The sequence below is a fragment of the Pleurodeles waltl genome, chromosome 6 (genome assembly GCF_031143425.1).
Source record: "Pleurodeles waltl isolate 20211129_DDA chromosome 6, aPleWal1.hap1.20221129, whole genome shotgun sequence".
Taxonomy (NCBI): Eukaryota; Metazoa; Chordata; class Amphibia; order Caudata; family Salamandridae; genus Pleurodeles; species Pleurodeles waltl.
The window spans coordinates 1,420,749,209-1,420,761,308 of NC_090445.1; the positions used below are offsets into that span (position 1 = coordinate 1,420,749,209).

Consider the following 12,100-nt stretch of genomic DNA (forward strand, 5'->3'; position numbering starts at 1 on the left):
TATTTCAGGAAAAGGATGGAAAATGAAAAATTTCATAGCAAACACAAAGGAAAGTTTAAATTCTATTAAGGACCCGGAGGCGAGGATTATGCTCTCAACTTTCAATCCATTATTCTCCACCAGTATTAAAAAAGAAACTACTTTTCTCAAACTGCCAAGGGAAAAAAAAACTATAGAAAAAAACAACCAATCAACAGTTCATATAACATTCCATATAAGCAGCCATCTTCCACTGCTCTTCCTCTGTCTTGACGCAACATCCTCACTAATTGTCTTTTGTTGATTTGTGGCCTTTAGAGAAAAAAATATATAAATACAGAGTAATAACTACATCATCCTTATGAGAAACCCTTACATAGCCCGTAACAGACTTGACAAAAGCGACCAGTGTTATGCCTTAAAGGAAAGACAGCAGGTAAACCATCTATTAAGAAAAACTCAAAAGCTTTATACTTAGATCCAACGAAGAATCCTGAAGGAGAACCAAGAGCCCTGGAGAAGCAATACCCTTGTTACAGGGTGGGCACCACATTGGCCGGGAGGGAATAATCCTTGCCTCAGAGTCCTTAATAAATTAAAACTTTCCTTTATGTTGGCTAGAAAATTTATCATTCTATGTCAGGACCAGAGGTGAGGATTATGCTCGTTCAAAGCTTGTCCACCACCAAAGACGCCATACTGGTTTGAAGCAAAACCTCTTAAACGTGGAGTCCGAAGACCAGTCAGCACATTCAAAATATTTTCTAGTTTAGCCCCTAAAGAAAAGACTTTTGACGCCATTGCCCCTATGACTGAATGGGCTCTGAAAACTGACAGATTAATGCCCGCTTCTTGCATCATCCAATGGACACAGCGAGCAATGGTGGAGGAGAAGACCACTTTGAAAGGCTTTGTTAGGGTTCTCAAAAGCTGCCAGTCTCCTAGGGGATGGTATTCTTCCGTGAGCTGTTCATACACCTTTAGATAGCGCTCATCACAAAATGTTGGGGTGTACATCAAATATCGGCTAAGGGACCATACAAAAATCAGTTCTAGTTCTTTTAGAAATGTAAAAGGTGACCTGACTTGAAATGTCTAGGGCTCTGATGTCAGAGACCCTTCAGAAGGACACCAGACAAAGAAGCATCACCAATCTGTCCGATAACTGCTTACGAGAGAGGTATCCATTCCTCGGCCATGATCAAAGAAGCATTAACTCCACATTGACGGCCTAAAGACCCGAGCAACGAGGCACTGATCCATTTTGAGGAGGTCGTCAAGGTAAATTATAAGATGATATCCCCAAGACCTCAGGTGCTCCACCACTGGTTTCAGGATCTTGGTGAAGCACCAGGGAGCAAAAGAATGACCGAAGGGAAAGGTCTTGAACTCACAGATGAGCCTCCGCCACTGGCACTGAAGGAACCGACGATGTGGAGGAAAAATGGGTACTGCGAGGTATGCATATTTGAGGCCTAAGCGCACCCACCAATCGTCCGGGAGAAGCAGATCACGAAAGAGATGAATCCCTCCTTCATAAAAGGCTTGCCAAAGAGGCCCCCTGCGCCATCACTCCAGGTTCTGTAGAAGCAAAGCCTCCTAGTTTAGGGTCCGCCTTGATGAGCAGCGAACAACATCTCTCTGTAGGTAGGGCACAATTAGTGTACCAGAAAGATGACCGCACACTAAGCCAATCCAGAGACTACATCAGGGGAGAGCATGGTACCTAACAATCCAGCTTCCTCCGCGAGCTCCAGAATTGTGGTGAGGGGACCCACCATGTAATGGAGTTTGTCTTGGCAAGACTTCCACGACCCATTGATCACTTTCTTGGGGTCACGGATGAACTTTTGACAAACATGGCCTGTGAGAATCTATCTCAGGAGTCAAGGCTACCCTGCCTTTCAGAGCGGGCTGAGGGCATTCTGCCCTGAGATTCGCTTGGACCTACTTCTCAAGAGGCTTTCTGCAGAGGTTAGCCATGTAGGTGCCAATTTTCTCAGAGGGGAACCACTCCACTGAGCGGGGGTGGACCAAGTCCTCCAGATCTTACATATCGGAAGGCTCCCCAGGTCCCTGAAGAGGATCAGCTCTTGCAGAGGCTGCCACATGATATGGGTGTCACAGTCTGGAGTCGTCATCGTCTGCATCACCAAAGGCAAGACCCAGGTACTCAGGAGTGTGGAAGTCGGGTATTCCAGAAGCGCCTGTTTAACCCTGTCAAAAGTTGATAAATCCACCCCAGACTCTATCCTGCACTTACACCTGCTTATCTAAGCCCAACAATGTGGCTTTAGGTAGGGGTTGAGGTCTTGGGAGGTTTATGGGGACCGGGCAAACGTAAGCCAGCTGAATGAGGCGCTGCTCATGCGACTTAATGGCCAGATCGTGGCGCTAGAAACACACACATCTAGGCCAATTGATCACACCACTGAATAGTAGTACCGTGGAGATTACAGGGCAGAGATAAGATGACGTGCAGGAGGGCACAGTGGCAGGTAGGGCGTACAAGGTCTGGGGAGAGAAACTTCCCTGTCAATAAGGCTCACAGCTAAGTGTTAGACTTGGCATCACTGGCATGGTCTCCCCTAACTTTTTGCCTCTACTTCCCAGGTTGTTTCTGTGTGCTGGACTCTGTTTTCGCTGTTTTTATTTGCTCTGGACACTTTTACCACTGCTGACCAGTGTTAAAGTGTAAGTGTTCCCTGTATATATTGTATGTGTACATTGGTTATCCATGATTGGCATATTTGATTTGCCAGTAAGTCCCTAGTAAACTGTACTAGAGGTGCCCATGGCCTGTAAATTGAATGCTACTAGTGGGCCTGCAGCACTGGTTGTGCCACCCTCATTAGTAGCCCTGTAAGCATGGCTCAGACCTTCCTCTGCAGTGTCTGTGAGTGCAGTTTTAAACTGCCAATTCAACCTGGCAAGTGTACCCACTTGCCAGGCCTAAACCTTTTCTTTCCATACAAGTAAGGCACCCCTAAGCTAGGCCCCAGGTAGCCCCATGGGCAAGGGGCAGTGTATGTTAAAAGTGGGACACATACTTATGTGTTTTACAGTGAAATACTGCCAAATTCATTTTTCACTGTTGCCAGGCCTATTTCTCTCTCATAGATTAACACGGGGGCTGCCTTTAAATATTATTAAAGCACAGATTCCCTTTGGGAGAAGATAGGCATGTGGAGTTTGGGGTCAGTGAACTCACAATTTAAAAATACATCCTTTAGTGAAGTTGGTTTTGAGATTGTGTGTTTGAAAATGCCACTTTTAGAAAATAAGCATTTTCTTGCTTAAACCATTCTGTGACTCTGCTTGTTTGTGGATTCACTATCTGGGTCAGTTTGATAGTAGGGCTGTTTGCACCTCTCCTCTAAACAACGACACAAAGGGAGCTGGGGTGTAGCCGGCATATCCTGATGGGCCATCTGGGCTAAGGGGAGGGGAGGAGTGGTCACTTACACCTGAACGGGCTGTGCCTGCCCTCACACAATGCAGTCTCCAAACCCCTGGTGTGTGTCTGGGGCCTGCCCTGGGCAAGGCAGGAACTTGAAAACAACAGAGACTTCTCTTTGAAGTAGGCCTACTTCAAAGGCAGAAAGGGGTATAAGAAGAGCAGCCAAAACCCCTGAAAAACAGATTACTTCTGAAACCAAGAGGAACCTCTATCAAGGAGAAGAGCTGGAGAAGATGGAGGAGGAGTACTGCCCCTTTGCCTGTGACTTTGCTTTGTTGGGTTGGCCTGCAGTAGCTGCTTCTACATGAGAGAGGGCAAAGACTGACTTTTATGTGACTTCCCATTGGTGAAGAATCTTTAAGGGCTTGAAACTGAGCTTGCCTCCTGTTGAAGTCTCAGGGAAAGCAAAGACTTCTCTCTGCCAGCACTTGGGCTTTCTGGTGAGAGTCCTGCCTGCCAAGTGGTGCCCAATCCTGTCTCTGGGCCCTTGAAAGATGTAACTGGTGGAAAAGGCCAGAAATCCACACAAAGATCGCCGTGCGGGGAATCTTTCGACGTACCACCTCCTTTGCGGCTGAAAAATGACGCACCACCGGCCTCGCAGCTAAAATCGACAGTCCATCTGCATCGCAGCTGGGAGATCAACGCAACATGGCTGGAGAAACGACGTGCAACACCCGCAGCGGCTGCTGTTAATGACACAAGCCCCCACACAGCACAGTTTCCTGACACCGTGCGACCGGATTTCGACACAATATCGCTGGGCGTGGAAAATCAACGCAAAGCCTGTCTGGACCTGAGGTGCCCGTCCAGATTGACGCATCGTTCTCTTGCGGGAGAGAAGAAATGACGCACGCTGACCCAACCGGAGGAGGAACGACGCACACTCTCACTCACGAGTGAGAAATCAACGCATCGCTGGCCTTTTCGGATGCACACTCGCCCGTATGGCTTTATTTTGACGCTACCTGGGTACTTTTGTACGCTAACAACGTTCTCACTGTTTTCTAAAGGATTTAAGACACTAATTCTTTGAAAATTCATAACTTGACTTGTGTATGTTGGATTTTTGTCGTTTTGGTCTTGTCTTGTTTAGATACATATTCTCTATTTTTCTAGACCTGCGTTGTGTCATTTTGTGGTGTTTTCACTGAATTACTTTGTGTGTTGGTACAAATACTGTACACATTGCTTCTGAAGTTAAGCCTGCCTGCTCATGCCAAGCTACTAAGGGGGTGAGCAGGGGTTAACTAAGGGTGATTCTCCTTTACCCTGACTAGAGTAAGGGTCCTTGCTTGCACACAGGGTAACCTGACTGCCAACCAAAGACCCAATTTCTAACACTAAGGATAAACTGGGAAAGCACAGGCTCTAAAGGGGGAGCTGATGCACTGTTTCTGCACTTTGGGTCAAGCCCTGGGACCCACTCCGTTTGATAATGCAGGAAGCAAAATTACACCTGGGCCCAGCCCCTGAAGTGGCCAAGGACTACATGCTCCTGTTATGGCATGCCCGCAAATACCAACACGAGTTATGGATGCCGCCGCTTCCTTCTGTTACAAGACACCACCATTGATCGGGGTGTAAGGGCTTCCGAGGCGCTCCGGGCAGTCAGAAGTGTCTGCGGGGAAGGCATCTCTTTGACAGTTTCAAGAGGCACGCTTCCCCTGCAGAGTCAACGAGACGTGTGTTGCGTGTTCCAAAAGTGCCCTGCCCTCTATGGGGCGATCAGAATCACTTCACTGATTGGTTGTTTTTCTGTAGTTCTTTCCCTGGGGCTGATGGGAAAGTTAGGTTATGTTTAAAATGTTGAAGTCTGCTGGAAGTTAAGAAAGAAAGCAGAGCACAATATTCACCTCCGGTCTTGACAAATAATTAAAACAGGTTCTTTCTTCTTGACAAGGCAGTCATTTACTACAACTTTCGAACTGAACTGTCACCTTACACTCCATAACTATAAACAAGTTACCCTCTTGAGATCTGCCGGTAAAATATTTTCAAATTATTTTACACCACCGTTAACTCATGAAAAGCAAAGGCTTTGGGCACACCACGTTTATAAATATGCAGCAAAAAAGGTAAAATCTGTTTACTGTGATACTGATTTTAGTACAGCTTTCATAATTCTGGAGACACTCCTTACTCGGTCAAACCTGGACAACAGGGCATACTATCTAATTTAGATCTAGTAATAGCTCTCCATTCAGACAGATGGATAAGACGATTATTAAGAAGCTCATATGAATATTTAAAATGAACAGACATCAAGAACAACCTCAGACAAGGGTGCATTCTAGTACCCGTAATAATATTTCTACATTGCAGACATTCCATCAAATATGATGCCATTCATTGGTGTCTACTTGGGTATGGGTCTAAACCTTTAATTGTGTTAATGTATGTGGGTTATATAATTACGGACCAAAATCTGTTTGCTTTACAGAACATATGTACAGAATAAATGTAAGAACTTGTAAGCATTTGCCGTGAGTCAAGACTGAATTAATGTTCACAAAACAAATTTAAAGAATCAAATAATAACAGTTAATAGAGGTCTTGATTTAATTTTCATTTACATCAAGGCCAATTAGTGTTGCCATTGCTTGTTGGATATCTTGCTGCTTTTGCGGAAAGATGAAGAAATGATGCACTGTATCCTTTCTTTTTAAGAATGGATTTTGTGGTGGCTTAAAACCATCAACCTTTTTAATTTCTAGGTATATTTTACCTTCTGGAAAGTTACACTACTCCAGTAAAGATTGAGCAGAATTAACCACCAATTAAACAACAGTCTCAAGTGCCAAATTCAAACCTATGGACGCACCTGACTATCATAAAATAATACAGAACTAATATAAGGTAGTTATGCTGCACAAGAATGTGCTCTAAACAGAGAGATGAGAGAATAGTGTCCTGTTCTGTACAAACGAATACATTTTCTTGGCCACAAAACTGCAACTCAATCTCATAAAAGTCTTCAAACGGCATATTCATTTTTGTCTTCATCTTCTAGTAGCAATTGTACTCTAGTATATTTAAAGTGACATGCATGCCTGTGTTAAGTGGCTTGTCTATAAGAGTGCATGTTGTTTCAACTACGGGTTCATGAGAATGGGTTGTGTAAAGGTATGACTCGGAGCTGGAGGCAGGTGAATGAAGAAGCTGCACGTGTGTGTGTGTGTGTGTGTGTGTGTGTGTATGGTGGGGATATGTGTGTGGTTTCTTGTGTATCTATCCTGGTGTCATATGGCAGTCTGTGACAGTCTCTTTGACTGTAGTGGTGGAAACAGAGTGCACGAAGAGGTAATAACCTAATATTGCAGTGCATATAGATATTAGGGAAATCAGAGCATTCCCGTGTATTTTATGACTGGTAATGCACTGTTAAGAGTTTTACTGCCTAGGGAGCAAGAGGAGGAAAGAGAACCCAGGACGTACAAAGGGAAAGTGAACCGGAGCCAACCAAATAACAGATCTGGCATCAGAAAGAGTCAGAGAGGAGCAGATGTAAAAAAAGTGGAGCCCAATGAATACATGAAGAGACAGTGAGAGTCCTAGAAGCGAGAAATGCAAGTAGTTCCCTTTATTCCTCTGATCCCACCTTTCAGGCATCATACCTCACTTGTAGAAGCTGGGGCAGGCATCCAATAGTGACACAAAGGTATATACAGGAAAACGCACAGGCAGCAGCCCTCTCATTTTTTCAAAGATTTTGAGAAAGAGTGTACTTCAGAAGCAGAAGGCTCACAAAGGACTCTTGTGGAAGGCAAGGCTCTCAGCTTTTACTGTGCACCCCAGACATGCTCGATGGCACTACATACATCTTACCCATTACACAAGAGGGCCATCCTTAACAGGAGCTCAGCAGAGCCAAGATTCAAAGCTGGACAGTGTCAGCATCTTTAAGCACTCAGGCAAAACTGCTATGTAAAACAAGAGGTAGTTTGGGCCTGGACACATGGTGTTGTGCTTGCAACCACTGGGACAGAGTGCCCCGTGTGTGTTGGAGACTAGCGAGGATTAGGTCTAGAGTCCGTGAGGAAAACCTGGCTCTGGGAGGTGGCATGAGATACTGAGCCAGAAGCAGGACAATGTGGAAGAAGTCTTGATGGTTGAGCATTCCAACACATTTACCAGGATTGCCATGTGGAGCAAAATGGTCAGCAAGAGCTCCAGGTGAGGTCACATAGTACAGAGCTTGTGCCCAGGAAAGAAATAATTATTACCTTCATACAATATAGATCTCACAACTATGATGTTAGAAAATTTGAGATGGTTCCAGGTTCTCTTCTGCCCTGAGTAGGATGCGTTAATTTGTGAGAGAACTTTAGACTGATTTCTCAACACAAAGATTACATAAGGCTAGCAAGTATGGAACTTTATTTCAAGGAACCAGAGAATGTGGGATTTTTTTTAACTTACAAAATGTACTGTGGCCTTATTCTCTTACTTTTGTGTTTTGTACAGTTCATGATTCAGAGAAGTACAAAAGAAATATGCTCTTTCTCATCCTCCTCTTTTACATGTTTTGGGACAATTAGCCGGAAAGCCCTCTTCCTCAAGATGCCTCTGGTTCCATACTGAGACTGAATGGAAATTCAATTGCATTTATATGGCACTTGCTACTCCTTACAAGGTGTTGAAGGACTTTTGCAGCAAGTGGCATGCTACGCCAGAGCCCAAAGATAGTGGTCTGTCCATTGGTTATTGGATTTATTATTTGAAGCTAAAGGAAACCTTTCCATGCATTAGTTTCTTTGTGGTACATTAGTGATTCAGGTGTGATCATTGGGGGCAGGGGCTATGTAAGAAGCAAATGAGTTAAAAAAATCTTGATGACAGTCAGGCTTGAGATTTAAGAGCATATATACAGGAGGCATGTATGTAAGCAGAAGTGCATTCAAAATAAAGGAGGGAAATAGTAATTCAAGGTAATGCAGGATTTTAAGGAATAAATCAAGTAGGCTTTTTGAGACAGTCTGGATGTATACCTTTGTTAAATTCTGCTCCTGTGGCAAGTGGCTCTTTAAAGACGTGCCAGATACTAATCTCAATGCAAAAAAAGGAAGCACAATGCTTGTCTAAAGACCCCTTTTCCAGCGCCTGTGTAGAAGCACACCCCAATACCCATAAATATAGTTTGACAACATCGTCATCACCCCAATGTGTGCAATGTAAGATACCTAAATATACACCTATGTATATCTACTACAGCAGTACATACAACACCATAATGTATTGGTACAATATATGCAAATCATTTTACACCACATTTAAACTAAGCATATAATATAAACAAGTTATGTATAAAACCCACCAACACAAAATATAACATGGCACCGGATAAACACATTGCAGCAATCAAAATTCAGTGCACGTTTATGTGGCCCATTCAGTAAGTGGATTGGAGGTGCTCTCCATAGCATCCACCTGAAAAGCAGCCCCACAGGGCACCATGTCCATCAGAATGGACGTTTGAGTCACCTTGACACATCCAGCTTGCCTCACATATTTCGAATTGGAATTTTTAATTGGCAGACACAAATCATTTCTGACAAAAATGGCAAAGAAAGACCTTAGGGTCTTTATGGGCAGGGATAAATTCTTCTTTAACCATTGTCACTTTATACATATTCAGCATACTTAATGATTTTTGACAAGTCCAGCAATGCAACAGAAACAGTACATACATGGAAATTCCACAAGTTTAACCCTTTACTAGTAAAAGATGAAAGTGTTTGTAGGTAACATGTGCCCTAACTAGGCAGGTATATGACATCATCCTGCACATTCCATAGGATTACCGGTGTACCAGTTAGGGTTAGGGGAGGGCGAACAGAGGAGGTTACAATATTTAATCTAGCAATTTAAATATTTCCACTCACCAAGTCGGGCCTTATTAACTGCAGATGGAAAAAGCTTCACTTCATCAGGAAGAGTGTCAAACACATGTTGCGGTACATCAGCCAATGTCTCGTCTTCCTCTACAGCAGTGTCTCCATCCTGCAAGTGAGAAATGTGGTTATGTTTATACACACTGATATGATCTGCAGAAAAATCGAATAAAACGTTTAGAGAGTACTATCAGTGAGCTTTACAGAGACTTATAGGTCATTAAGATGCATAGCAATAAAATAAAGTCAAGCCTCGCCCCACAAGTCAGCAGTATCTCTGCATACAAGCCATTTCAACTGAGAAAAAGTCATATTCCTGTTGTTTTTTAAGCGAGGCAGGACGTATTCCTTGACTCGCTATCAACTACTGGGGCAATGCTTCTTCGAAAGATCAAAACCTGACAGATCTAGCAGGTAAGGGCTGGAGAAATGTTCAGGGTAAAACCAGAATAGGCAAAATAATTTATTTATTTTTCACCTGCAAAGTTAAATCACGGTTGCACGGAAGAGGAAAAAATAAATTTAGCCAAAACCATGAACAGTTGGTCCTGGAGCTCTCTCAGAGGGCAGGGATGTAATTGTCCTAATGTTAACTGAATTACTGTATTGCCCAGTCTCGGGACAGCAGATGGCCCGTAAAATATCATCCTCCTCAACAGGGGAACCTGTGTGTGGCACCTGACTGCTGGAGAAGAGTCATTCCAGCATGCAGACACTGTTGCACACAGGCTTCTCCGCAAGGAAAGTTGTTTTCAGGTGCACTGTCAGTATGCAGGCAAAACAATTATATTACTGTTATGCTAAATAAATACATTGCGCCTTGCCTCAGATACTCTTTTTACGAGGAGACCTGCATGCATAATTTGCAGTTCTCACTGTGAGAACCGGTATCTGTGTGTACCTGAACGCCAAGAGAGAAAGTATTCTAAATGTTTTGTATCCATCTCAATAAGGATACATACTGTAGAAACTCAATACCAGGGAAACAGGCCTGAGAGCAGCAAAATCACTCGGAAAGCCAGAGTGCTTCATTCAAGTAAATTCAAGAGAAGTTCAAGATTCCAGAAGCACTGAAGGAAAGTGCTACCAAATAAACATCCAAATTTGAGATGGTAAGAAGATATTGAGGGAAGGTAAATAAAAAGATCGAATTTAATACTTAATTTAGGATTAGTCCTTATCTGTATGTGAAACAAAATAGTCTTTATATGTTACCTTGAAGAAAAGTCACATACCAGTTTCATATGGAATTTCTCATACTTCTGCAACACCTGAGGGAAATTTTATAACTCAAGACAACTTCATTACAGACTCTTAAATTCGGGCCGTTTGCAGCTACAAAAATGGTTTTTGGTAAGTACACATACAACCACATTTTGTGTTTGTGAACTGGTATTTGGAAGAGGCGAGTTTAAGGTGTCCCTTCCAAATACCGATTCACTGTGGTATGTATTAATGTCTTGCGACCAAATTACGGTTACAAAACATTCATTTATTTACTGAAAGATGGTGGTAAACATTCAAAAAATGGGGACCCCACCTTTGAGAATATTAAAACAAATATTTTTAGAAGCAGGGAGAGGTCCCAGGAACCACAGTTTGGTTCTTAAAAAATGGATTTTAAATGTTTATTTTTTTCTTTTGAAACACATCCAGTTTTTCTTTTAGTAAAACAGGCTGCATTACAATGAAAAAAAAGATTCTTTTATTTAAAAGCAATCACATACGTGGTGGTCTGCTGACCCCAGCTGGCCACCATCCCAGTGACGTCTATCATTCCTAATAGGTCACACACTGCAAACTACCTCATTAATATTCAAAAGGTAGGCCGATCTGCGACCCACCAGGAAGTGCTAGCTTTTAATTTAAGATTTACATACATTAGAAATGGCATTTTGTCATTGTGATTCAGAGAATTTGCATTAAGGAAATCACTATTCCATCTATACATTTCATGCATGAAATATTTATTCTGTTCTTTTTACATTGTATTTGGCCTTTCTTGCAAAAATCTTAATGAGGAGAATACTGGCTCTCTCAATGTGCACTAATTAACAAGCATTTGTAAAGCCAATAAGTCCATCTTTAATATGGACACAGAGGCATGCACAAATGATGATTACTCACACACACACATACACACATTAAAGCAAGCCTCCACCATCGCTTATTGTTTTTGTATATTTGTCATCTACTTCCATTTTCATGAGTTTTGTTTTCTTCTCTGAATTCAAACACTTAACAATGAGTTTGATTAATCATACTATGAGCCTCTAGACTTCATAAGATGTCTAGTGTTTAAAGATTTGATTTGATAGGAGAATGCATTATTGAAGTGCTTGTGGTACTTGATTGAATTCCAGAAGCAGACACTGAAATGTGGCCAATGGAAGACTAAAGTAGCTACTATGACACTTGGCAAAATCTATAACTGGTTGTATAGCTTCAGTTCCTCATCCATTGCATATATTAACAATCTAAGCTGATGTCTAACATTTCTCACAAAGGACGTTAGGAAGTTCTTTTAGGCGGCTTCTAATACAGTGCCTGGTGCACATAAGATTTAAATCTACTGACAATTATAATTCAAAGAGAGCATTTTAATGTTTTAGCATATAAATTCCAATTATCAACTGTACACAATTATGAGTAACATAACCAAGACATAAATCAATGTACAATATAACCTAGAAGAATGTGACCAATAATAATATATCCTACATGTTCAGTAAGAAAAATACAGGCATGCTCCCCCAGCATATGACAA

At 42.4% G+C, this 12,100-nt stretch overlaps 1 protein-coding gene across 3 annotated transcripts in view; it reads right to left on the bottom strand.

Moving 5' to 3' along the window:
* The window catches only part of PRDM2 (PR/SET domain 2), a 501,039-nt gene that overhangs the window by 164,122 nt on the left and 324,817 nt on the right, over positions 1–12,100 (bottom strand). For all 3 annotated transcript variants that reach the window (XM_069240785.1, XM_069240786.1, XM_069240787.1), the window contains one exon: positions 9,325–9,442. In XM_069240785.1, the coding sequence (XP_069096886.1) occupies positions 9,325–9,442 (118 nt within the window). The remainder of the gene's footprint in view (positions 1–9,324; positions 9,443–12,100) is intronic.